The sequence below is a fragment of the Budorcas taxicolor genome, chromosome 23 (assembly GCF_023091745.1).
Source record: "Budorcas taxicolor isolate Tak-1 chromosome 23, Takin1.1, whole genome shotgun sequence".
NCBI classification, from domain to species: Eukaryota; Metazoa; Chordata; class Mammalia; order Artiodactyla; family Bovidae; genus Budorcas; species Budorcas taxicolor.
Genome location: NC_068932.1, coordinates 18,356,420 through 18,382,469, shown reverse-complemented (window position 1 = coordinate 18,382,469; position 26,050 = coordinate 18,356,420). Strand labels below are relative to the sequence as shown.

Genomic DNA, 26,050 nt, shown 5'->3' with positions numbered 1-26,050 from the left:
GCATGCACAGGAGGTGTTTGCTCTCAAGCCTCAGCCCTTCTCCCACTCTGCATCTTGATTTACCTTCTCTTTCCAAATACTCAGGGTCTCAGCACTATATGGGTATGCATGGTATGTAGATGAAATGAAAGGAATTATACCACACACATCAAATTTACATCAGAGCTCAGTTGGTAAAGAATCTACCTGCAATGCAGGAGACCCCAGTTCGATTCCTGGGTCGGGAAGATCCACTGGAGAAGGGATAGGCTACCCACTCCAGTATTCTTGGGCTTCCATTGTGGCTCAGCTGGTAAAGAATCCACCTGCAATACAGGAGACCTGAGTTCAATCCCTGCATTGGGAAGATCCCCTGGAGAAGGGAAAGGCTATCCATTCCAGTATTCTGGCCTAGAGAATTCCATGGACTGTATAGTACATGGGGTCTCCAAGAGTTGGACATGACTTGAGTGCCTTTCACTATTGACTTTCCCTGCCTTTAAGATAAAAAGCCATTTTTGCCATAGGGAATTTCTTAGCAGCTTATTTTAGCTGACATCATGTTGCTGGGGCCACCTTTCTCCTAATATCCTTCTCATTGCTTTTGTAATCAGTATCACTATTTCTGCTCAGAAGTATTTAAGCCTTTGAACTCTTGAAAGCTCTTGGTTAGGCTGCCGGATTTCTCTGTTTTTACTTTCTTTATTTTGTGTTTGTTTTGAAAAGATAACACCTTCACAGGATTCAAAATACAGAAGGTACAAATAGGTGAAAAATCTACATACCATCAAGTTTATTTCTCCATTGTCAATCAGTTTTATCAATTACGTCTGAATCTTACAGAGCTTTCTCATCCATGTATTAAAAAATGCTCTTCCCTTTCCCCATAAAAATGGGAGTGGATTTACACATTTTTCCTCTACTTTGCCATTTTTACTTAGCAGTATATCTTGGAGAGGGTTCCATAACAGTATATAAATTAGCTCTTTATTCTTTATGACTGTGATTTTCCTTTGCATGGACATACCTAGTTAATTTTACTTGTCCTCCGCGGGACAAAGGTTTTTGCTAATCTTTTGCTGTTACAAGCAATGCTGCCACTTAACATACCCTGCCTGTACATGTATCGTTTCACACATATGTGGGTATATGGGTGTAACACTAGGATAAATTCCTAAAATTTAGGAATATGTGCTGGAATATATGCACTTAACATTTTAGGGTGGGCAAGAATTTTTTTTTTTTGAAAGATAGTACAGTGAATATGATGCAACATTTAGAGAATTAAGCCTCTTTACTGCCACCAACCATTTTCCTTTCAGAGATAATCATTGCTCCCAACTGCTTATATATTTTCTCAGAGATGTTCTAGGAAAAACAAGTTTATAGATAATAATTGGAAATTTTCTTTTATTTGAGCAGAGTTGTGTGTTTTTTTCCACAGTGTGGTCTATGGGAAGCAGAAAGCTCTTGTTAGTTAAAATAGGGACACCTGGGTTTCAGTGTTAAATTTGTGTTAATAATATTCTTCACGGTCTTACCAGTCTGTATAGGCCACTTGCCATCACCATCATGGATCACAGCAGTATAAGTTAGGGCCAGATAGCTGCTGTTTTAGACTTTGTGAGCCTTATGTTCCCTATTGAAACTCTTCAGCTCTGCTGTTCTAGCACAGAAATTCCCTCGCCGCTGGAATGTGGTACACTGGCTGTATTGCAATAAATATATTTATGGACTTGGGAATTCACATTTCATGTAATTTTTATGTGCCACAAGATATTATTTGATTTGTTTTTCAACCTTTTAAAAATGTAAAAACCAGTCTTAACTTAGCCATACAGTCTTAGCTGGTTGCTTCCTACTCTTAATGCAGAGTCAATACTGAATCTTTCTTTCCCATCATCTAGGGATTCCTTTATTTTTTCTCTTGGATCAGATCTCCATTTTCTGTGTTTACATATTCCTCATTTTATGGTTTATTCCCTCATTTTGGTGGTGCTCGTCCCTTATGAGCTTCCCGTGGGTGTAAAAAGAGTATAAAATGTTTTCATTTTTGTAAATCTAGAATCTCTTCATTCTTTGCTCACACTTATTGATAATATGGGTATAAAATTGAAGGCATTGCTGTATTTACTTCTAATTTTCAGTTGCTGTGAAGAAGTCTGAATTCTTTCTGCTCTGCAAAACTTCTGTGTTCACTTTTCTTCCCTCTTCTTGGGAAGCTTTTAAGCGTTGATTATTTCCCCCCAATATTTTGAAAATTCACAGTGATGTGCCTTAGTACAGGTCTGTTTCCACGCATTGTACTGGGTGCTTTGAGGTCCTGTCGGTCTGGAAGCCCGTGTCCTCCGGCCTGGGAGGACTTCTTGGCATTCTCCGTTGCTGCTGTCTTTCCCTCTGTTAGCTCTCTGCTCCTTCCTTTGGGAACTCCTGTCAGTCTGTTACCTTTTCTTTCATATTTCCTTCCTTTACCTTCTTGTTACTTTATAAGAAATTTTTATTTTTTATCTTTTCTGTCAGTCAGAGTCCAGGCATGAAAAACAGAAACCACTTTGGTATTTAAAACAAATAATTTAATGCTGGAAATTGTTTGTACAAGTTATAGGAGAGCCGAGAAGCCAAACAAGGGATAGTGAGGCAACCTATCAATAGCAGAAAACCATTACCACCCTGAGGCTGGAGGGACAGAGAGAAAAGTTGATGTTACTGGACCTCAGGGGCCAGCGTATGACAAAACATAGGCCTTCAGTGGGACCTGGAGCCAAGGAGGAGATGCTACCAGTGGTGAAAGTGCCCACTAAATAGAGATGGGAAGAAGTGTCCTGGGTTTTCCTTTCCTTCTAACCTGCATTCATCTGCAAGTGCTTCTCATTGACTGAACCTCGGCCATTGTGGGAACCGGGAGAATGCAGCCTACGGTGGTCAGCCTGAGGAAGGGATCCGAGGGCAGAAAGGCCCAGGACCAGCACATCTCCCAGCAGCTGATTTTGTTTTTCATTTCTGCACTCATGCTTTGAATTTCCCAGGGCCTTTTATTGTCATTTTTGATGATTTCTTGAATGTTTTTTGATTTTTCTTTTAATAGCATTCTATTCTTATTTAACCCATGAATGAATTACTTTCTTACCATTCTTGAAAACTCTCCCCACATGTGTGGTCTTTGTTTCATCCAAGTTTCTTATTCAGTTTATGTTGTTCTCTATTTCCAGGTTAGAGGCTTTCTCCAGATATCTAGTAATCCTTGGGAGTTTGCACGTGTTTCAAAGTGAGGATTATAAAGTTGAGTGGGAGCTCTGAGCACATAGAGTGGGCTGATTGAGGATGAACTTCCCTGTAGAGTGGCTTACATGGACAGTTTGGGAACCCTCAGGTTGCAGGATCTTTATTCCCCATCCAGGACTTTGGCAGTGAAAGCGCTGAGTCCTAACCACTGGACATCCAAGGAATTCCCACTTAGACCTCTTTTGATTCAGCACCCAGGCCCTCAACTGCATTTTTGTCTCAGCTCTGTCTCACCTTCTCCAAGAATTAAACCCCAGATTCTGCTGCAGCTAGGAAGGACTTGAGGATCAATCTGGGAGGTCAGACTGCTCCTCTAACCCCACTCCCAGTTCCAAAGGTGCCTGGTACTGCTGGTTGCAAAGCTTTCTGAGGAGACTGTGTGGTGTGTATGGAGAGTTACTAAGCTTTCCCCAAGCCTACTGAGGATTCTGTTGTCTTGGCTCTAAGTCATTTTCTTCTTACCCGTCTGCTTTTACAATTTTGTTGCTAATATCTCTTGTCCTGTTCACCCTTCAGCTTTATATCTTAAAAAAAAAGAAAGAAAAGAAAATCCCCTTACTGCATTTTTGGTGGGATTTCTAAAGAGGAAAAGGAAAATCTGATTCATGTTTTCAGTCTGCCTTCTTGACATACACGTGGCTAATAGGCACATGAAAAGATCCTTAACTTTGTAGTTTTTCAAGAAATGCAAATTACAACTACAAAGAGGTATCGCCTCACACCTGTCAGAATGAAGTGTAGTGAAGTGAAAGTCTTTCAGTCGTGTCTGACTCTTTGCAACCCCGTGGACTATACAGTCCATGGAATTCTCCAGGCCAGAATACTGGAGTGGGTAGCCTTTCCCTTCTCCAGGGGATCTTCCCAACCCAGGGATCAAACCCAGATCTCCCATATTGCAGGTGGATTCTTTACCATCTGAACCACCAGGGAAGCCCCTAGTCAGAATGGCCATTATCAAGAAGTCTACAAATAATAAATGCTGGATAGGGTGTGGAGAAAAGGGAACACTCCTGCACTGTTAGTGGGAATGTAAATTCAGCAGCTGCTATGGAAAACAGAATGGAATTACCATATGACCCAGCAGTCCCACTCCTCTGGTATATATCTGGAAATGAGGAAAACTCTAATTTTAAAAGATACATGCAACAAAGTAGAGGACCTAGAGATTTTCATACTAAGTAAGACACAAAAAGACAATTATATGTTACCATTTATATGTGGACTCTAAAAAATAATACAAATTAATTCATTTACAAAGCAGAAACAGACTCACAGACGTAGGAAACAAACTTTACAGTTACCAAAGGGTTTAAAAAGAGGTTGAGGAGGAATAAATCAGGAATATAGGATTAACAGGATATATAGGAGTTCAGTCCTAAATATTCATTGGAAGGACTGATGCTGAAGCTGAAACTACTTTGGCCATGTGATGTGAAGAACTGAGTCATTGAAAAAGACCCTGATGCTGGGAAAGATTGAAGGCAGGAGGAGAAGGGGATGACAGAAGATGAGATGGTTGGATGGCATCACCAACTCTATGGACATGAGTTTGAGTAAACTCCAGGAGTTGGTGATGGACAGGGAAGCCTGGCATGCTGCAGTCCATGGGGTTGCAAAGAGTTGGATACTACTTAGCAACTGAACTGAACAGGATTAACAAATACATATCACTATATATAAAACAGATAAACAACAAAGGTTTACTGTATAAAACAGGGAACTATATTTAATACATTATAATAACCTATAATGGAAAAGAATCTAAAATATATATATAAATGTATATAACTGAACCACTTTGCTGTACACCTGAAACTAACACAATATTATAAGTCAACTGTATACTTCAATTTAAAAAAAATCTGCCTTCTTGATACTGAAATCATCAATGCTTTTATATTGCTAGGATTACAGCTTTTTATAAGGGTGGAAAAATAGAATTGTCTGTCAAAGGGAGATTATCCAAATAAATTGTGGCTCAACCACACAATGAAATAGTATCAGCCACTAAAACAAATGCTATGAAAGAAGAATAACATGAAAAAAATGTACCTAATGTATTAAGTGAAAAAATAGATGGCAAACCATATGTTCAAAAGAATCACGGTTTCTAAAGCTATATATGTTTTAAAGGGAAAGTGTCTACCAATCACATAGTCATCATACTCTATATACAGAGAAGAAAGTTGCACCAGAAAGTTAAGGGTGCTTATCTCTGAGTGGTGAGATGATAGATCAGATGAAAACTGCATGATCAGATAGAAAATAAAGCCCCAACAGACAGAAATTTCCCAAGGAACAACACGAAAGAGCAAGCTGTCTTCCTTCTGGGGCCTTGTACCACTTGTCTGGCAATTTGGCTGTAAATCTCACCCTGTTCTGCAGGGTTGGTAGGTTCGGTCCTGTGTCCAGGCATGGTCTAAAGAGATACACAAGGCCACGCCTCTTCTCCCTTTTGCAGCCACCTAATGATCCCCATGGCATCCAGAGAGAAGATCTCATCCTGAGTCTTCGAGCTGTGCTGGCTTCTACACCACGCTTTGCTGAGGTGGGTCTGGCCAGAGTTAGGGCATGTAGCCTCAGGCCTCAGAAGGGTCTGAAGAAAGAACAGTTAAAGGCATGGAGGAAAAGAAAGATCCAGTATACACTCTAAGGTATGGCATCCTGCAAGTGTCTTCAGACCTTCAAAGTAGAAAACTTGACCATCTCTTCATTTAAGATAGTAATCCCGTCCCGGTATGGTGCACTCTTTTGAGATTCTTTAGCTTTGCCAGCTAGCCCACTTTTCAGGTCACTAGGAGTCCAGCCATGGCTTGGGAGGGAGATTGGCTTACAGTCACAACTCCTGACTCAGTGCAGCTCGGTGACGTAGCACCTACCCCGGGGGCTGGTGGCAGCGAGGACATGGTGGGCTGGGTGCGGCTGCAGCGCCAGCCACATCCCGTGCTCGGTTCTTCCTTCTCTCCCACAGTTCCTGCTGCCCCTGCTGATTGAGAAAGTGGACTCCGAGATTCTGAGTGCCAAGCTGGATTCTCTGCAGACTCTGGTGAGTGATTCTTCTGTTTTGAGGACCCAGCTGTCTTTAGACAATTTAGCAATGCTACAGGATTATGGACTGATTCTTAGAGAGCCGGGGAGCTGTTCCCTGGGCCTCAGGAGAGGGATACCCAGGGTCTCAGCCTGTAGGTTGACCTACAGCCCGCAGCTGCGTTTTGCCCTGTTCTGTAGTAGCAGAGTGGCAGCTGAGGAAAGGCTGACCAGGGCTCCCTCTTCATGCTTGTTTTCATCAGTTGGGGCGAGATCCTGCTTTTCAGTGATCTGGGTAGGATGGTTATGAAACCCTGCTGGTTTTACTGCTGAGAGCCGCCTCTTTCAGGTGCCATTATGCTGAGGGGGCTGCACGTCCCAGGAAGCCTGAGAGTATAGACCGCTATTAACCTCTGCTTTCCCTGGCAGAATGCTTGCTGTGCCGTGTACGGACAGAAAGAACTAAAGGACTTCCTTCCCAGCCTCTGGGCTTCTATCCGCAGAGAGGTGAGTGTCACTTAGATAAACTGACTACTCTTAACTCCTAGTTGTCAGGTCAGGCATGAGGGGAGATAACACACCCTGTCCTTTTCCCTCTGTTGCTGTGCCTGGTTATTCAGCAGGAGAGCCAAGGGGCATACTTCAGTTGAATGAAATGGGTAGGGCCAGCTGCTTCCTGATGACGTGATCAGTCTCCCATAGTGCCCACTTCCTGTCTTTCCTTGGTAAAGGGCATAGGTCACTCTGAGTAGAGGGGGAGAGGAAGAGACTTGGGGAAAGGGATCCCAACAACCACCACTCAAGGTCGGTATTCAGTTTCTCAAAAAGTACGTGGGGACGTCCCTGGCGATCCAGTGATTAGGACTCCATGCTCTCAGTGCAGGGTGCATGGGTTCAGTCCCTCGTCGGGAAACATCACCCACATGCTGTGCAGCATAATCAGAATTGAAAAGGAAAAAAAAGAACTATGTGTATCAATATCCTAGTGGGACTAAGGACCTAGTGAGAATACATCAATTGAGATGAAATTCATGTGAGGGGTTAATTTCCATTGTTGTGCCCTAAAGGTTCTCACCACCCTCTCCCCAAAAGGAAATAGGCAGCAGGTGGGTAGGGTCTCACCTGGTGCAGGCTCACCTCAGTAGCCATGGGATCCCTCCCTGACAGGTGTTCCAGACGGCAAGTGAGCGGGTAGAGGCCGAGGGCCTGGCGGCCCTCAACTCCCTGACTGCGTGTTTGTCTCGCTCTGTGCTGAGGGCCGATGCTGAGGACCTCCTTGACTCCTTCCTTAGCAACATTCTACAGGGTAATGGGGCATGGCAGCTAGAAAGGGGAGTGCACACAACAGAGGGAAATTCCTTAAGGCCAGTGACCTTTCACGAGTGCCCCCAAGTTCAGTGATTTGCATTCTGGAGCCCTGCTTTGAATTGAAAGAAATTTAAGTGATAACTGCTAGTCCTGGGGCTGAGCCTCCAGCTTCTGTGACCTGCAGGGGAACCGGGCAGCATTCAGCCTACTCCCCAGGTCTGTGATGGGCTACCTTTCTAGACTGCAGGCACCATCTGTGTGAACCGGACATGAAACTGGTGTGGCCTAGCGCCAAACTGCTGCAGGCGGCTGCAGGTGCATCTGCCCGGGCCTGCGACCACATCACCAGCGACGTGCTGCCTCTGCTGCTGGAACAGTTCCACAGGCACAGCCAGGTAAGGAGGCAGAATCTCTTTAGGAAGTGATGGGACCCTGGGCTCTCATAGAGAAAGCTATGTTGCGCTTGGGCCTAGATATAGATCTTGGGTTTTGCTCCCATTAGCTGCTGCTGGTTCCCTTGTTCACTCTTTTCCTCACACTCTTAGGTACAACGATAATTCTCCCCACTTCCATAGTAGCAAGACTGAAATCCATTAAAAGGTAGTCTTTGACCCCCATAACCCCTTAAAACGTTACAGAGCAATCAGCGGAGGACAATCCTTGAAATGATCCTGGGTTTCCTGAAGCTGCAGCAGAAATGGAGCTATGAAGACAAGGGTGAGGCTGCCTTCTAGATGTGCTGTCCTGGGGGTGCTGAGCACTGCAGCCCTGTAAACGAGGGCAGGCCGGGAGTGCTATAGAGAAGGAGCCTAGAACAGCCGACCTGTTGTTCTCAAGTTGTAGCACAAGAGAACACTTAAGAAATGAGCCCTGTTCATTTTTTTTCCTAGTGTACTTCCTGGATATCCAATGGATTAAATTCTTTAAATCTGTCCCAGCAGTTCCCTGGTCCAGTGGTTAGGATTCCATGCTTCCTCTGCAGGGGGCATTGGTTTGATGCCTGGTTGGGGAAGTAAGATCCCATGTTCCATGTTGCACAGCCAAAAAAAAAACACATCTGCCCCAAGTTATCTTTGTATCAGTGCTGAATGAGGTTTCCCTCTAACCTGGACTCTTATTTCTCCCCAGATGAAAGACCTCTGAGTGGCTTCAAGGACCAGCTGTGCTCACTGATGTTCATGGCCCTGGCAGACCCCAACACCCAGCTTCAGCTTGTTGGCATTCGCACACTCACAGTGTTGGGTGCTCACCCAGGTACACTTAAAGGAAAGAGAAAAGATGGGAGCTTTTGGTCCCTTTCCTGTGGTTTTCTGTCTTAAATAAAGAGCAGTCTTTATTCCCTGGTTCTCACAATTCTGTATGATTTGGGATTTCTAATAGGACTTTGGGAAGGATGGTGGTGGCGGCTGGGGAAGAAAGATGAGGTTTATGTCTTCTTCTATTACAGATCTCCTGTCTTCTGGGGATTTGGAGCTAGCAGTGGGTCACCTGTACAGACTGAGCTTCCTGGAGGAGGATTCCCAGAGTTGGTGAGAATATAAGACAGCAAGATAGAGCCAGCTATTCCAGGCCGCTGTGCTCCTGACCCTTGGCTTTCCCAGAGGACATGGAGTCTGTGCTTGGCTCTGACTGCTAACTGGTTGGAGCAATTGTTGTGGGAATGTTCTCTTTTGGGGGGCATTAAGAAGCCCTGTCCAACTTAGTGGTATAGGTACTCGAATCCTGCTTTTTTAGAAAGGTGGTCTCAGAAGCCCACACTCCTGAATCTGCCGAATGGGAGGCCTAGGCAAGAGAGCCATGGAGCCAGCTCAGCTAATGCTCACCTGCCCTGTGCCCCAGCAGGGTGGCAGCACTGGAGGCATCAGGAAGCCTGGCCACTCTCTACCCCGTGGCCTTCAGCAGCCACCTAGTGCCCAAGCTTGCTGAGGATCTGTGTTCAGGTACGTGTCTCTGACCTTCTGTGGCTTGCTCCTTCCCAGGGAAGTTGGTGGGGCGGGGGTGGGGGGGCTTCCTGGATGCTTGCCATCACACAGTGAAACCTGATCTCCTGGGTTGCTTTTCAGAGGAGTCAGATTTGGCTAGAGGGGATGGGCCCACCAGGTGCTCCCGACATCCACGCTGTCTGCAAGCCTTATCAGCTGTATCCACACATCCCAGCATCGTCAAGGAGACGCTGCCTCTTCTGCTGCAGCATCTGTGCCAGATGAACAGAGGTGACTACAGGAAACAGTCACTGAGGAGCTGGGCTGGAGGGGGAGCTGCAGTCAGCTTTGGAGTTGATGTGTCTAAAACAGTGGTTCCAGTGATGGCTCTAGCAAGAGTCACATAGAAACTTGAAAAAATGCTGCCAGCCTGGGCCTCATGCAGTCCAACTGATTCAGTCTCTAAGGAGGGATGGGATTTGGGCAACGATTATTAAGAATGCCTCAATAATTTCAGTGTGGAATCCATTGAAAAGCACCACTGTAAGGCTATGCTACTCAGAATAGAGTTCATCAACCAGGAGCATGGGCATGATCTGGGAGCTCATTAGAAAAGCAGAATCTCATGCAAGCAGCACTCTGTAGCAGATAAAATTGTCTGACACAATTTGAGCTTGCTATAGAAAGAAAGTCTAACCTATTCCAGTATTCTCTGTGCGACAAGGCATTATGTAGACTTAAACAGCGTTCCAGCTGAAAAAAAAAATGCACAATCTCAGGCCCCACTGGTCAGAATCTGCGTTTTAGCAGGATCTCCCGGTGAGTTGTACACACCCTGGAGTGTGAGGAGCACTGCTCCTCACAAGCGACAGCAGCTGTGGCTGTTAGGAACCTGTGCATGCCCACCATGGGCCCTCGCTAATTCCCCAAGCTCCCCACTCTGTACTGCCCCGTCCTCTGCAGGTGATCCAATCAGCAGAGGATGTTCCAGCCCCTGATACAGAATAGAAAGAACGCTGGATTCAGAGCACTGCCTGGGTGTGTGACCCTGGGAAAACCACTGCTAGTTTATTGAGCTTTCACATCCTCCTCTATAAAATGGGGGAAATGATACTGCTGAGGGGGTTGTTATGAAAACTAAAGGAGGATGTGTGTTTGACCCTTAAAGCAAGTTTGTACAGCACACACAGATTTCTTTTCACTGGGAAAAACTATAGTACAGCATGATCGCAGTTGGTTGAGTCCACAGATGCAGAACTGCAGATATGGAAGAACCGCTTCAAGGAGGATTATAACTGACACATGTATCTCTGACTGTACAAGAGGGTAGCTCCCCTCACCCCCACGCTGTGTATCAGTGCTTCTGTTGCAGAGCTGGCAGGGCAGTTCTCCGTTCCTGGATAAAATGACTTGGCTCTTTATATTAATAAGATACTTATCTTTGATTATTCTTCCTATATCCCATATCTGACAGGCCTGGGAGTGCTTTTAAGAAAACCTTACAGAAAACTTTCTCACCACACAGGGAGTGTGAGTCCAGGAACCAGTGAAGTTATTGCTGTCTGTCAGAGCCTCCAGCAGGTGGCAGAAAAATGCCAGCAAGACCCCGAGAGCTGCTGGTACTTCCATCAGACAGCTGTCCCCTGCCTGCTTGCCTTGGCTGTGCAGGCTTCCACACCAGGTAACTTTCCCCTTCTCACCCCTCCCTCCTTTCACCCCAGCCTGTGCACTAGTGGTGAACAGCACTGCCACCTGCAGGGTTTCACTGGTATTGCATCTTGAACCAGCAGAGGTGTCTTTCGAATTCTGTGTCCACATAATGAGATTTCACTTTAATCAAAAGGTGCCAAGCTGACCTCTGGAAAGAACCAAAATCTACTAGTGTTAGCAACACTCAAAAGGATGCACACTTTCCCCCCCTCCCCTTCAATTGCTGTGTAATTAGATTAGTTAGAATTAGGCTCTGGAGTTTAGCAGACCTGGTTGGGTCTCATGGTCAACTCTACCACTTGCTCACTTACGTGCTTAGTCACTCAGTCATGCCCGACTCTTTGCGACCCCACGGACTGTAGCCTGTCAGGCTCCTCTGTCCATGGGAATTCTCTAGGCAAGAATACTGGAGTGGGTTGCCATGCCCTTCCCCAGGGGATCTTCCCAACCCAGGGATAGAACCCAGGTCTTCCACGTTGCAGGTGGAGTCTTTACCGTATGAGCCACCAGGGAAGCCACCAGCTGGTAACTTAGGTGAAGATATCTAGCCTTTCTAAGCTCTGGGCAAAGGAGCTGGAGAGTAATACCTATATATCACAGGGTAGTTGGTAAATAAGATTAAATAAGTTAATTCGTAATGTTTAGCAACAGTAACATATGTGTGTATGGTAGCTGCTGTGTAAAAGGAGCCACAAAGATAAATCCACATTACCTTTAAGTTTTTGAAAAGACTAACAGTTCTGATGTTAAGAATATTCCTATTAGCTAGCCTTGTTTCCCACTGTTGTCTAGTCAGAGGCAATCCTCGGGAACCCCCTGTGGCCCGCATCAGACATTCCTGCTTCTGGTGCCTTGCTGGTTCCCAGGGCTACAGCTCTGCTAGAGGACAGGTTACAAACTGCTCCTGCTGTAACGAGAGCCAAGGCCCAGAGTCACGAGGGGGACAGGACCTAACCGTGTGAGCCACAGTCATGGCCTGTGCTTGTGTGTGTTCTGATTTGGCAGAGAAGGAGCACTCAGTTCTGAAAAAAGTCCTGTTGGAGGATGAGGTCTTGGCCACTATGGCGTCGGTCATTGCCACTGCCACCACCCACTTGAGCCCTGAGTGAGTGTAATCGTGCATGCGACTTGATCCCGGGGAGGCTAGCATTCTTGGGAAGAAGTAGCAGATGATTTCCTTCTGAGCTGTCCTCTCACCCAGATGTAAATGTGAAGCCGGTTATTTGTTTTGTAAGTCTTACTGGCAAAGAAAGAAGGGCTCTTTTAGCACCATGGACTGGGGATGAGGTTCTGGGGAGCCATGGACCGATGGCTCTTAGCTACAGATAGGAGTCACCTGTGAAGCATTTTTGACATATACAGAGTCCTCTTGCTAGATTATAAGCTCCAAGGGAACAGGGATTTGATCTGGCTGGGTCACTGCTGTAGCACCAAGGCCTAGGACAGGAATGGTTCCTGGCATATAGTACGTGCTGAGTTAGTGTTTGTTGAAGGTGTGAGCGAGCATGCTCTGGTCCCTGGACTCAGTGAGTCCCGGGAACCCCAGGGCTGCTGTAGAACCCTGGCTCCTTGGTGACACTAGGTGTACCCCCTAGCTTAGCCGCCCAGAGTGTCGCCCTCATCGTGCCCCTCTTCTTGGACGGCAACATCTCCTTCCTGCCTGAAAACAGCTTCTCTGGCAGATTCCAGCCATTCCAGGTGAGGGTCCGATGGATCAGACCCAGACGGGGAACAGTCTTGGGACATCTGCCCTTCATATCTTTCTGGCAAATCTGGGATGGGTGTCATCAGGGTCACAAGTCTCTTGCTGGTGGGACAGGCTTGATAGGACTCTTCTTCCTTACAGGATGGCTCCTCAGGGCAGAGACGACTGGTCGCACTGCTTATGGCCTTTGTCTGCTCCCTGCCTCGAAACGTAAGTGACCACAACCTTTGGGGAATACCCCAGTTTAATCCTGACCAGGGGAGCTGGAGCCCAGGTGACTTCTGGGCTGAAATTTGTCGCAGCTAAGCTGATTTTCTGTTTTTCCCACTGGAGAATTCACTTCTCCTTCACCCTGGCCCCTGCTGCCACTCTCTCCTGGTTGTCGCTTAGAGTTCAAGTGTTCTGTGGGTCCATGACACGACCAGGTTTTCCACAGGTGGAAATCCCACAGCTGAACCGACTCATGCAGGAGCTTTTAGAGCTGAGCTGCTGCCAGAGCTGCCCCTTCTCCTCTACTGCAGCCGCCAAGTGCTTCGCAGGACTCCTAAACAAGCACCCTGCAGGTACTGGAGGGAGAATCAACTTCTGATGCAGTCTTGAAGTTTAGTAGTCACTCATTCTCTTTTTAAAAGGAGTTTGCTAATATAATCAGGCTTTCCATGGGACAGCCCTTGGGACAGGAGTCAAGACCAGAGCTGGGCAAAGCTTTATAGAAGATGAGGGTTTCAACCAGAGTGCTCTGTCTGGTTCCGTCCCTCCTGTTCCCTGCAGGGGGCTATCAGGGCTAATTCTTTATTAGAAGTGGACAGCTCTTTTCGAAAAAAAGACTTTTTATTAGACGTGGACTTTTCTATGCCAGCACCCCAACATTATGAGAATCCCAGGCTCATGATGGTGTCCTAGAGCTAAGTGGGCCAAGTCCACAGCTAAAATGACATGGGTTCTTTTCTAACGGCTTCTGCATTTAAAGGATTTACAGCCTTTGTTGTCAAAACAGACACATATGCGTCCGCATTTCCTACCTCCTTTTTAGGGCAAGAGCTGGATGAATTTCTGCAGCTGGCTGTGGACAAAGTGGAGGCTGGGCTGAGCTCTGGGCCCTGTCGTAGTCAGGCCTTCACACTGCTTCTCTGGGTAAGGAGTCGGAATGCAGTTCGTTAGAGCAGTTAATCTGGTTAAATAAAATCTCTCCATTGAACCCTGCGTGCTTCTCAGGGTTTGGGCATCTTGCCCTGACTTTTCTTTCTCTGGTGACAGGTCACAAAGGCCTTAGTGCTTAGATACCATCCTCTCAGTTCCTGCCTTACAGAGCGGGTAAGTCTTTGCTGAACAAGCAGAACCTAGAATCTAAACAGCAACTTCGCTCTTGATCCCCTTCCTCCCCAAAATGACTGCTGTCCTCTTCTTAGTATTTAAGATCCTTCCCCACTGATGTACCTCAAAAGCTCTCTTTCCTCCAGCTCATGGGCCTCCTGAGTGATCCAGAACTAGGCCCGGCAGCAGCTGATGGCTTCTCTCTGCTCATGTCCGACTGCACTGACGTGCTAACTCGTGCTGGCCATGCTGAAGTGCGGATCATGTTCCGCCAGCGGTTCTTCACGGATAACGTGCCCGCTTTGGTCCGGGGCTTCCATGCTGCTCCGCAAGGTGAGGAGAGGTTAGAGGAAGGCCCTCAAATATATAGACCTCTCCTTTGTTCAGGCCACAGTCAGAATTTAGGACCTGAGTGCTTCTTTAGAGCATAGTAGGCCTCTATCGGAGGGCAGAACATCTAGATTCTTGACCCACTCTTTTCCTTTGATGGGTATACCTTGCCTATTCTGAGCCTGAGGGGCTTTTTGTTTTTTTTTCTTTTTAAAGAAAAAATAAAAATCTCTGTAGGCTGATGTCCCAGCTTCACCAGAGATTGGAATTGAAATCCCAAGCTCTGAGCCCCAGTTTTCCCCTAAGCTTTTCCATTTTTTGCAGATGTGAAGCCAAACTACCTGAAGGGTCTGTCTCATGTACTTAACAGGCTACCAAAGCCTGTGCTCTTGCCAGAGCTGCCCACGGTAAGCCTTGCCGTCACAGCCTCTGAACAGGGACGAAGCCATTGTCCTCCCCATGCTGGGTCTGGAAAGGGGAGGAGAAGCAGGCTTATCAAAGATGTGGTCACCCCGCCCTTTCCTGTGACCCCTTAGCTGCTCTCCCTGCTGCTGGAGGCCCTGTCCTGCCCTGACTCGGTGGTGCAGCTCTCAACCCTCAGCTGCCTTCAGCCTCTTCTACTGGAAGCGCCCCAGGTCATGAGTCTCCACGTCGACACCCTCGTCACCAAGTTCCTGACCCTCAGTGCCAGCCCTTCCATGGTGCGTTGAGCCTGGACTACTCTTCGGTCTGTACGTCTCCCCTTCGTGGGCTTCCCCTCACCTCCTTATGGTTGTGTTCTAGGCGGTCCGGATCGCTGCACTGCAGTGCATGCACGCTCTCACTCGCCTGCCCACCCCCGTGGTGAGTACCACAGGTGTCCCTCTCTGGCCCGGAAACTTCCTAGAAGAGCCAAGGGCCCCTTTCTGCCTTAAGCAGACAGGACTGGCCACCCAGCTGTGCTACTGAGGTATGCACTATATAGTACAGATAGGCAAGGATTTCCTGAGTCCCTGAAAATAGAATGGCCAGCCTGCCACACAGCAGGCTGTACTGACTGTCTGGAGTCAGTACAAGAATAGGAAGAATATTAGACTTAGAGTCAGAGCAACTTTTTTGGTTACCTTCGTTAAACAAGGCTAAGATGAAGTCCTCTAACTCCACAGCTGCTGCCATACAAACCACAGGTGATCCGGGCCTTAGCCAAACCCCTGGATGATAAGAAGAGGCTGGTGCGCAAGGAAGCAGTGTCAGCCAGGGGAGAATGGTGAGTTTCTAGGTCACGGGGAGAGACAGGACTGAAGTGAGCCTCACCGCCAGTGCTGTCAACTTTCTTTTTGCCTCCAGGTTTCTGCTGGGGAGCCCTGGCAGCTGAGCCCCCATCCCTGGCCTACACTGACTGACAGCCTAACCTGAAGTTACTAACCATCGAGCCGCCTTGCCCAGGCAGGGAGACCGCTGGCCCGTGACTGCCTTTCCCACAGACACAACACAAATGCCAGGCCTCTGCCGCATGGCTATACAAGAAATACAGGAATCCTGATTTCTAATGGATTTGGGGAGTAACTGCGTGTGAGACTACTTGTGTTTGAAGAATGATCCTTGGTCTTGGGGCTCTTCCATTTATATGTCAGAAAAAAGGAGCTATGCTGCTGAGGGTGAATGCAGATGTGTGTGGCCCTGAGGACCAGGGAGGGTGGGATGTGTGTGTGTACCTGCTGGAGAATAAAGATTTTTTTGGTAACGGGGCTGTCAGTTATTCCCCTCTTCCACTTATGCCTCAGAAGCATCACTGCTTGACCTAGAAGAGAAATGATAGGAATTGTTGAGGACATCCAGCCCCTCCAAGTGAGGCACGGGTGGCAGGACCAGAACATCTGCTCACTAGGCCCTGACCCCGATTCCCCCTTCCCCATCCCACAGGAAAGGCAAAGAGTGAAAAGCTACAGTCCTTACAAAATCAAATACCTTTATTTTTGCTCCCTTCAGCAGCACATGAGAAGTGGCAGTGACCTCAGCAGCAGGCCTGGTATCTTTGCCCTGTTGAGAAGCCAGAATCTCATCTCTACCATTCAGCTGTTGACGGCAAGTGGAAGAGGTGGTGGCCAACCCCAGTGCTGTAACCTGGAGGAGGTCGGGGTCAACCTGGCGGAGGTCGGGGTCAACCTGGCAAGGTTGCTAGCTGCCTGATCTCCAGTCTGGGGCTGGAACTTCTGTTTGCCTGAGTAAAGAGACATCAGTCCTAGGATTTCTCCACGTCGTGCCTTGCTTCTGCAGCAGCCAGGAGATCAGTCCTTGAGTTGTCCCTGCATGGTACCTTGGGGGCAGGCCCACTGGCTCTTTTGGCTCAAGGATCCCAAGAAGCTATCCTTGGAGGCCCTTGAGGCAACGCAGGAAGCAGGGTGGTGTTCAAGTTGTGGCTGACACACTCCAGCTTACACGCTCACACTGCCATCACAGAGGCTGAGTGAGCAGTCACCCAGGGCGGGGGATCCCAGCTTATTCCGTTCCCATGGGGCAAGTGACTGGAAGGTAACAACACCCGAGTAAGCCAGTGCCTGTAAGAGAAGACAAATACTCCTGAGATCCAGGCGTTCCCAGTCTTCCTCCCTGATCCTCAGGCCGCAGCAAAGATAGCTCAAGGCAGTCTGAAGCTACCTTGGCATTCATCACAAAAGTAACATAAGTTCCAATTTAGTCCAAGAAATACACCCTCTGGTGCCTTGAAGGCCTTTAGAGGTTTTGAGCTATAATGGGCACTGTGAGCATAGTGACAGGCAGCAATGATGAGGATAGAAAAGGGAGGAGGGCAGGTGCTTAATGGTCACCTACTTATTACTGCCTCAGTAGTTGCAATCTAGAAAATGATTTATCTTTGTCGCTTGGGCTGAGGGAACTAGCTTCATTTATTGTCTTAGGACCTCTGTCACAAATAACTTCAGTCCCACAAGTTGTCTGCTTGAAATCCAACACTGCCATACAAATGGGAGGTCACCGGTGGCCAACAGACCCTAGCTAGAGGTCCCTTCCTGAGAACAGCTTTCAGGATTCTACTGTAGTCATCTGCTGCTGTACAAATATAGTAGCCATTAGCCACATGTGCCTAATGAAATGGGTGAAAATCAAATTAAAATTCAATCCACTAATACATGAGCCACGTTTCGAGCACTCAGAAGCCATGTGTGACTAGTGGCCCATGTCTTGGGCAACACAGGTGTAGGATGTTCTTCCCAGCACAGAAGGTGCAATGGGCGGCGCTGAGCTACAGGTTTTACTTTACCTTCCTGTGTCCACACCCAGGAATACCTTCCAGTTGTCCAAGCAGCCATAGTTGTAATGATTCCTAAAAACCTAAAGCAAAGAAAAACGTTTCTAGGAACCCTTTTCCTTAAACCAATTTTGAGCCTAAATTGGCTAGGCAAGTTCTGGGCTTCAGGCCTGCCCTAGTTGGCCCTGACCATGGGGGAAAAACCAGCTCGTCACAGCAGCAGGTTTGGTTTTCCCACTCGCCCAGCACCCCAGTCCCAGCCCTACTCACTCTGCCCTTGGCCTGCAGCCGCTGACGCTCCTTCCTGTTGATGTGCCTTTCGATGCTCGTCTCACCTCGACTGATGAGCACGGCGTGCCATGCAGTCAGGGCACCCAGGGCCAGTGCCACAGAACTGAGAAGAGAAGGGCAAAAGATTGGGGGGCAGCACGGAGAGGGTTAGAGGCCATGAGTAGGTCTGAAATTGCACTGAGCAACAGTGACTGGTGAGGGACTTCTGCCTTCTCTCCCAGCTGAGGGGTCCTAAATGAACTTTTACTTCACTGCATCTACTGATAAAAACAGCATCCATGAAAAAGCATCTATATGGGCTAAGAATAAATCATGAGGCAAGAAGAATAGGGAAATAAGTCTATTACTAATGAAAATGTTATATATTTCCTAAAATACCCGTGCTTGGGAGACAAGAAAGGGGAGTGAAAGCACCAAGGATCAAAGTAAAATGGCACATCAGATTCCAGCTCTACCGTCTCTACTTGCGTATCATGGAACAGATCACCTCACCCCCTCACATCTGCAATTTTCCTCCTCTACAAAATGCATCTGCTCTTAAAAGGAGTTGAACTTCCCTTGGCACATACCAAACCCTCAGTGCCAAGTCCTCTGTGTTCCCTCCCCCAGAATGCTGGAGAAAATTAAGCTCTACTCTTGGCCAACCTAAGTGAGACTAAGAACAGCAACAGTTCATACAGGGAGGGGTTCCTGCCTGTGTGGGCTCTGTAAAAGGCTTTCTGAAGCTGGCCCTCCCCCCTTAAACTGTCAAAAATGAGAGTTAAGATACCTGCACAGGAACCAGAGGTAGACAAGACTCTTGTGAGTCACTCTTTCTCGGAAGGAGAAGGTGGGTGGTGGGGTCTGATGGTAAGTCTAGAAAAAGAAAACAGCAGTCTGGCTCATTGACTCTGCTGGTCTCCACCAGAACCCAGCACCTCCAGGCAGGGAAGTGATCCAGGCCCAGGGGGAGAAGTGAGGGGGTTAAGCCACAGAGGAGTCAGGGCAGCAGCCAGATGGGTGGACCAAGCCGGTGGCATCGTCGTGTGGACATACACTGGGCAGAGCGGGTCTGGACAGGATGGTAAAGCACAGGAGGGACCAACCCTGGGCCTTTAGCTGTGACAACACAAACGGGGCTCCAGGGGAAGCCACTCCACTTCCCAGTTGGAACTGTGTGGCTGTAATCCCCTAGAGAGGGGACCAGATCACACCCAGAATAGAACGGAGGGAGAGAACGGGGAGCCCCACTAGGGACCAAAACGGCAGCAGAGGCACAAGCTCAAGCCGACAGTCTGCTCAGAGCAAGGAGTCCTAAGAGGCCCGGGGATCCTGATGCAGATGCAGACAGACCAGGAGCAAAGGATCGCCAGACTGGCCTGGCCCGGCCTCTGTCCCCTGGAACCCCATCACACAGACCGACATGGACTCCTCACTGCTCAGGCCATCACCAAGGCAGAGCCCTTGCTCAGCCCAAAGAAGGTGAAATGGGGTAGAGAGCCAAAAACTCACATACCAGGGACTCCCAGCTGGTCCCCAGGCCACTTGGCCTACTTGTGGCAGGCAGCCCCCAGAACACCCCTGATCCAGTCTCGACTGGCCTCAGCCCAGTCTCTACAACTCGACTAACAGGTGGGCCCCAGTTGCCTCAGCAACTCTATACCCCTGGCCTGAGCAGGAGGAGGCAGTGGGGTGGGGAGAGCCCACCTGGTTGGCAACCGCCTGTAGTTTGTTCTTGTCGAGCTGTTTCATTTTCTAAGGGGATGGAAAACAGTGCTGGTTATACTCTCAAGCCTCTAGGAGAGGGGGGGTGCTACCAGCCCCTTCTTCGGGACAAATTCCACACCCCGGAGTGCTCTCTACTGAGCTGTCCTTTTTCCTAACTATGGGCTCACCTCGATGGCAGCATAAGCCTCCCGGAAAAGGTCCCAGCTTCCATAGCTGCAGTAGACACAGCCCAGAGTCATGAAAAAGCAGAAAGAGAAGAAGTACCGATGGTTATAGTGGCCCACACAGTTGTTTAGCCAGGCTGGTGGGGAAAGGATTAAGGACAAGACCAAACACACAACTTCAGGGGATGTCCTGGTTTCTCTGGTTTATCTGTGGTTCCTCACAATATCATCCAAGCCCAAGGATTCCATCACCAAAGGCAGGAAAATATGGGACTTCCCTGAAGTTGAGGCGAAAGGGTTAAAGCTTTTCAAAGCCCTCACGAGTCCCACCAGGAGATCATGAAAGCTGAAATCCTTCAGTAAAATGAGTCTGCCAATAGTCAGACAAACGGGTTTACCAGACATCTGTGTGGGACAGCAGAAAGGGACTGATGGTTCTATCTGGACCCCCACTGGACAAACCCTCTGAACAAGACCTCTCTTTCCATCCGATAGATGTTAGCATGAAAGTCTACAAAAGAGAGAGCTGTTAGGGAGAGAGGCCTTGCTCCCAGAAGATCTGTCCCAGACAGCACATAAGCCTCCTGTTATTCCCAGGAGATGGCTGGTCCCCACAACTTGCTCTTCTACTAACTTCTGAGCCCAGCGCTCTCTGCAGGGTGAAGCTAGAAGCCTTGGGTCTGTGGCCCTTAAACCTGTGCAGTGCTCTGGAGCTAAAGGAGGAGGTTTCAGGCAGAGGAGATAGCAAAAGGATACGGCAGTGATGATCCATCTTCAGCACACACCTGTGAGGGAGGGACACAGGCTCTGTTACGGTGGCCAAGGTTCTTGAGATGTCAGTGCCAATCCTTTCCTACAAGGACCAGCATCCTGCTGAGGTGGAAAGGGCACAGACTTTGAGGACAGCCAGGCCTTGCTTCAAACCCTGCTTCACCGGCTACACGACACTGGACAAGGTAACTTGGGTCTCTTGCCTACCCTGACCCCTCTCTCTGAACCTCACTTTCCCCAAGCGGTGATAACACATAACTCGCAGGACCATCCTGGGGCCCATGTCCTCAGGACACATGGCCTGGCACATGACAGGGTACCCTGTGAATGTCCAGGCAAATGCCAGGTCTAGGTTTTACCCTGGGGCTACAGCAAAAGGGCCAGGGCTGGGGTTCCCGGAGACCTACCTATTGCAGATGCTGCAGTGGTGCGTTCGGGCTGGCTTGGGGTTAATGCACTTCTTACAGATGGAGACTGTTGTCATATCATTCCTGCCCTGTGCAGAGGGAGAAAAGCAACGTGACGACTGCGGCAGCACCGGTTTCGCACCTCAAAAACACCAAGGCACTCTCCTTCCCCATTCCTGGGATTGGCTCCTGGGGCCTGCAGTTCTCTTCCACCCCCATGCCCCTGGAGGGGGGTACCCACCTGGGGTGGGTATCCAGGTGGGGTGGTGATAGCCTGGTAGTAATGGAAGACGATGAGAATCAGATTCCAGTGACTATAGAAGAAATGCCAGCAGAGCCGGGGCACGGAGTAGGTTTGGAGGATGAGGGGCAGGACACACAGGTAGGCGATGGCCACGATGGAGCTGGTCAGCACAATCACCAGCACCACGAACACCTGCCAACACCGGGGAGGTCAGGAAGATGCCGTGAGAGAGCTCGGCAATGCCCAGAGCAGACTCAGGAGCTTCCCGAGGGTAGGAGGCCAGTGTGGGTCCTGACCCAGGGTAGGTTCGCCAGACACATGCGCTCCCCAAACAACCCTTTTCTTGCCCCCGGGCATCACTCACCACCCCACACCAGCGGATCACGTTGTCCACCAGCCAGTAGATGGGCTCAAAGGCAGCGTCCACGGCGGTGTCACTGCCCCCGAAGGAGTTGTAGAGCAGGGAGCGCAGGCAGACCTTGCCGTAGCGCCAGCGCTGCACCAGGCCGCGGAGCAGAGGTGGGCGGCGGCGCCTGTAGCCCAGGAGCAGAAGCAGGCGCAGGCAGAGGCGGGCAGGGCCCAGCAGCAGGCTCCACTGGCCCCGCATGGCTCCTAGGAAAGCACAACACCGTGAGGGGCCAGCCTGGATCCTGTCCCTCTCTGCCCCACCAGTGGGCGGCTTGGAGGCAGAGACCTAAGGCTGAGGCCTGCTGGGCCAGTCACCAGCTGGGAAACAGGGAGGCAGCTCCAAGCTCAAGCAGGGTCTCTGGAACTGTCTACGTGGACAGACCATTGGAAGAGCCCAACCAATGTGCACAAAGCTATCCACGTGGTCCTGTGGGCCTGGCCACTGTAGCAGAGGTGTCCGGGGTCTCCTGCCTGCCCTGAGCTGTGCTTAGCTGCTCAGCTGTGTCTGACTCTTTGCGACCCCATGGATGGTAACCCGCCAAGCTCCTATGTCCATGGGGATTCTCCAGGCAAGAATACTGGAGTGGTCGCCATGCTCTCCTCCAAGGGATCTTCCCAATCCAGGGATTGAACCCAGGTCTCCTGCATTGCAAGCGGATTCTTTACTGTCTGAGCCACAAGGGAAGCCCCTACCTCCTAACAACTGTCTTCACCAGGAACAGTAGTGAGGGAGTGAGTTCACACCATGCGAATCCTGCACCTAGATCTTCCCTGGTGCTATCCAGGCAAAAGACACTTATCTGTTCTACTGCCATTACCAGCCTGGGGGCATGAGAATCCCTGTCTCCTGTGGGGACAGCTCACCTCCCCCTTGCATGACATAAGATGCTCTGTCTCCAATTCTAGTCCCAGTCCCACTCCAAGCATGAGCAAAACAACTCGGGTCCTGAGCAGACCACCACCAAGCAGGAGACATGGCGGTATGGAGGACGGCGGAAGACCACAGGACCCGCCCTCTGCGTAATGAGTTTCCCTTGCTCTGTTCTAGCTGGACACTTGAGAGCTTTCTCTGCAGCTGCTGCCCTGGCCCCAGGTGTCCCAACCAGCCTGTCCAGCTCTTTAGTGCTGTGCATGGCTCCTCTGAAAGTGCCTTAACCTCCTCCATGTGATTTTTACCTCAGCTAACAGCCACGGGAGGTCAGCTACCCAGGCAATGCCCAGAACAGACCATACGGATTATTTTGATGATATTCTCATCAATTCTGCAGACAAAAGGTCTTATCAGAGAGGAAATTATCTGATTTTCCCCTATGGCTACTTTGTCCTCTGCAACTCCAATGACTTATTTAACAGGCAGCTCAAAGCCCAGCAGAAACTGGAGGAAGCTGCTCCACTGTAGGGATGGTGTCATTTCAGTAACTGGAGCAAGGTACTCTCCTTACTACCCTGATATCCCCACAAGAGGCCTTGCAAAGAAAACTTAATTACCTCCTTCCATAAGCCCTCTGACGACTTAAGGCAAAAACAAAGCCAGCAGATAAAACCAGCAAGGAGAAGACAGACAATTCAGTAGGGCCCTACTTCTGTAGCAGGATAAAGTAAGTTGGCCATTTCCATCATCTCCGAGCAGCTAAGAGAACAAAGGGACAGTGCAGAAAAGAGGAAAAGGAAAAGCTCAAACTTCCTACCTCCTTCGACTTGGACTCCTATTGTGTGGAATAATGATTTGGCTTGAAGCATGAATCTTCAAATAGTGTACAGCCACAATCTAATGTAACAGTGGAACGAAACATTTTACCCCAAAACAAATCCAAGTGACTTAGGTTATCCACACCATCGTTCACTCCCTTACTACAGCTAATGGAGAGTTCCTATTTACCAAAATATTTTTAGCAGCTGCTGCTGCTGCTGCTGCTGCTGCTGCTAAGTCGCTCAGTCGTGTCCGACTCTGTGCGACCCCATAGACGGCAGTCCACCAGGCTCCCCTGTCCTAACAGCTGCTGCTGCTAAGTCGCTTCAGTCGTGTCCAACTCTGTGCGACCCCATAGACAGCAGTCCACCAGGCTCCCCTGTCCTAACAGCAACAGCATGCAAATAAGATGTGTGCCTCATCTGTAATAAACAAAAATTATATGCCATCTCTCCTGTTTAAAAGAAAAAAAACCTTCATTTTCTGATTCTCAACTTTTTAGATTGTCTCAGCTACTTCTGGAATTACTGAACTCTACAGGAAATGCCTCAAAGACCAGACTTACCAACTCTTACCTGCCCCATAACTTGACTACTTAGGATTCAGTTCTGCCCTGAAGTAGATCTGTGACCTTGGGCAAAGCACCAAATTCTGTTGGGACTCAGTTTTCTTGTGTTCCCATTAATAAGAGAGTCGGATTAAATACTAAGGCACCTTTCTGCTCTACCCACTTTATGACTACATATACAGTTGGTAAGATACAAAAGAAATGTTTATAAAGTGCTTAGCACAATACCTGGATCATGGATGTACTCAATAAATACTTGTTGAATGAACGAACTGGAGGGATGCCAAAGTGGAAAGGCTGGTCAGATGTCCATCTGTCCTACAAATAACAGCAAGGACACTCCTGCCAATGTGATAACACAAAATAAGTGTAAACTGCTACATTCTTCATGATCAATAAAGACAGAAATGAAAACCACTGGTGGAATCATTGCACTTCAGAGTTAGAAATCATTCTAGAAAACTATCCAACCAGTAATCAACACAAACATGTAAGCTGAAAGCTTGTAGGTACAGAGCTTAAGACCAGATTATGTAAAAGAAGTCTGAGACCAAGGCCCCCTTCCCTTATTTTACTTAATGAGGTTTAGGGGGGTATGGGAATGCCAGGAAAGAAATATGTAGTCCATGGGACCACAAGTGAACATATGTTTTCATCTCAGGAAACTGAGATAAAGCAGAACTCAAAAAACTGTGTGTTGGGGGTGAAGGGTGGTGATGGAAGTGAACAGGGCAGGAAATAAGAGTTTCCCTATCACTCCAAACAGAGAAGGCAATGGCACCCCACTCCAGTACTCTTGCCTGGAAAATCCCATGGGCGGAGGAGCCTGGTAGGCTGCAGTACATGGGGTAGCTAAGAGTCAGACAGACTGAGCGACTTTACTTTCACTTTTCACTTTCCTGCATGGGAGAAGGAAGTGGCAACCCACTCCAGTGTTCTTGCCTGGAGAATCCCAGGGACGCGGGAGCCTGCTAGGCTGCTGTCTATGGGGTCGCAGAGTCAGACACGACTGAACCAACTTAGCAGCAGCAGCAGCATCACCCCCAACTCAAGCCTTGAACACTCTGATCCCTCAGTCCTACCAACATAGTGACACGTGCCACCAGTTCAGAGGGGAGTGTAGGTCACAGCACTCTCCTCTCCCCAAGGCTCTCAGTCACCAACTCTTTCCCAAGGGGAAACTGGACATGGGGGCTATTAGGGGTGGGAGGACACACATAGATTCCAAAGACACCAAAGGGCAGAGGAAACAAAGTCGACATAACTCATTTGAACAAAGATGCTGTTTTCAGGGTGTTTACTGTCTGAAGCAGCAAGTGTCAATCATCAGTAAAAGCAACACTAATTCATGCAGACTTTCCTTCCAGACTAGCACGCTTCCGCAAGATTGGAGACTGCAGTTACAGAAACTGAGGAAACGTTTTATTTCTCAACAAGGCTGGCATGGTCAAAGAATGATAGACTGAAAGTAAAAACTAACTTGAGTACCCGTTCGGTCTCTATCTTGAACTATCTTAGAGATACTGTACAATTCTAATCCTATCCCTGGGGATGAATTTCCAAATCTGTGAAATGGGCGAGTTGGCTGGGCTGACCTTCCAGCTCCACGCCTCAGGGCTGCCCGGAGGGTGTGTTCCGTCCGGTTCGAGGGCACGGCCGTGCAGAGCAGGAACTCGGGCTCACAAGGCCCGGGAACAGGGCCCGACCCTATAAAAAGCGACAGGACTGGGCAGAAAAGGCCGCAGCTTCGCTCTTACCTGCCGCCGGCCGATTCCTCAATCAGCCAAGTCGAACTCCGCAGCCTCCGCCGCCGCTCACTGCCACCCCCTCCAGCTCGGCGTCCACCGGCCCTGCTCAATCCAACCAACCATGGCCCACCGCCCACAGGTCCAGCCTGCAGATCCGGACCCACCGCCCGCCCATCCTTGTCCACAGGCGCAAGCGCAAGAGTTCCGAAGCCCCGCCCCCGAATTCGT

At 48.8% G+C, this 26,050-nt stretch overlaps 2 protein-coding genes and 1 non-coding gene across 12 annotated transcripts in view; 2 read left to right on the top strand and 1 right to left on the bottom strand.

Moving 5' to 3' along the window:
• MMS19 (MMS19 homolog, cytosolic iron-sulfur assembly component) overlaps positions 1 to 16,496 on the top strand; it is a 34,140-nt gene extending 17,644 nt beyond the window's left edge. Inside the window, exons 9-31 of one of the 2 annotated variants that reach the window (XM_052661237.1) lie at positions 5,723 to 5,809; positions 6,233 to 6,307; positions 6,718 to 6,795; positions 7,456 to 7,594; positions 7,837 to 7,991; positions 8,235 to 8,313; positions 8,725 to 8,850; positions 9,044 to 9,125; positions 9,439 to 9,536; positions 9,660 to 9,809; positions 11,044 to 11,199; positions 12,234 to 12,333; positions 12,824 to 12,926; positions 13,075 to 13,143; positions 13,370 to 13,496; positions 13,967 to 14,067; positions 14,191 to 14,247; positions 14,394 to 14,580; positions 14,902 to 14,984; positions 15,114 to 15,278; positions 15,361 to 15,420; positions 15,723 to 15,823; positions 15,904 to 16,496. In XM_052661237.1, the coding sequence (XP_052517197.1) occupies positions 5,723 to 5,809; positions 6,233 to 6,307; positions 6,718 to 6,795; positions 7,456 to 7,594; positions 7,837 to 7,991; positions 8,235 to 8,313; positions 8,725 to 8,850; positions 9,044 to 9,125; positions 9,439 to 9,536; positions 9,660 to 9,809; positions 11,044 to 11,199; positions 12,234 to 12,333; positions 12,824 to 12,926; positions 13,075 to 13,143; positions 13,370 to 13,496; positions 13,967 to 14,067; positions 14,191 to 14,247; positions 14,394 to 14,580; positions 14,902 to 14,984; positions 15,114 to 15,278; positions 15,361 to 15,420; positions 15,723 to 15,823; positions 15,904 to 15,931 (2,406 nt within the window). In that variant the 3' untranslated portion in view covers positions 15,932 to 16,496. Of the gene's footprint in view, positions 1 to 5,722; positions 5,810 to 6,232; positions 6,308 to 6,717; positions 6,796 to 7,455; positions 7,595 to 7,836; positions 7,992 to 8,234; positions 8,314 to 8,724; positions 8,851 to 9,043; positions 9,126 to 9,435; positions 9,537 to 9,659; positions 9,810 to 11,043; positions 11,200 to 12,233; positions 12,334 to 12,823; positions 12,927 to 13,074; positions 13,144 to 13,369; positions 13,497 to 13,966; positions 14,068 to 14,190; positions 14,248 to 14,393; positions 14,581 to 14,901; positions 14,985 to 15,113; positions 15,279 to 15,360; positions 15,421 to 15,722; positions 15,824 to 15,903 lie in introns of both variants that reach the window. The other variant, XM_052661236.1, reaches the window with a different exon arrangement.
• LOC128068110 (small nucleolar RNA SNORA28) lies at positions 10,148 to 10,264 on the top strand. The gene has a single exon (XR_008201458.1). It is a non-coding gene; the product is annotated as a small nucleolar RNA SNORA28 (small nucleolar RNA).
• On the bottom strand, positions 16,247 to 25,993 carry ZDHHC16 (zinc finger DHHC-type palmitoyltransferase 16). Of its 9 annotated transcripts, none has more exons than XR_008201438.1 (13): positions 25,832 to 25,993; positions 24,303 to 24,416; positions 21,773 to 22,020; positions 21,406 to 21,600; positions 21,165 to 21,253; positions 20,743 to 20,771; positions 19,990 to 20,123; positions 19,802 to 19,849; positions 18,885 to 18,970; positions 18,095 to 18,218; positions 17,837 to 17,907; positions 16,525 to 17,114; positions 16,247 to 16,357 (listed from the first exon to the last, which is right to left on the bottom strand). XR_008201438.1 is itself a non-coding variant. In XM_052661238.1 (12 exons), the coding sequence occupies exons 3-12, from the start codon at positions 22,013 to 22,015 to the stop codon at positions 17,000 to 17,002; spliced, it is 1,134 nt and encodes a 377-aa protein (XP_052517198.1). In that variant the 5' UTR covers positions 22,016 to 22,020; positions 24,303 to 24,416; positions 25,832 to 25,993; the 3' UTR covers positions 16,515 to 16,999. The 9 variants fall into 9 exon arrangements, 1 of the variants encoding a protein (XP_052517198.1); XR_008201441.1 differs by having other exon boundaries at positions 17,863 to 17,907; XR_008201440.1 differs by having other exon boundaries at positions 24,303 to 24,392.
• Between the last annotated feature and the right edge of the window lie 57 nt (positions 25,994 to 26,050).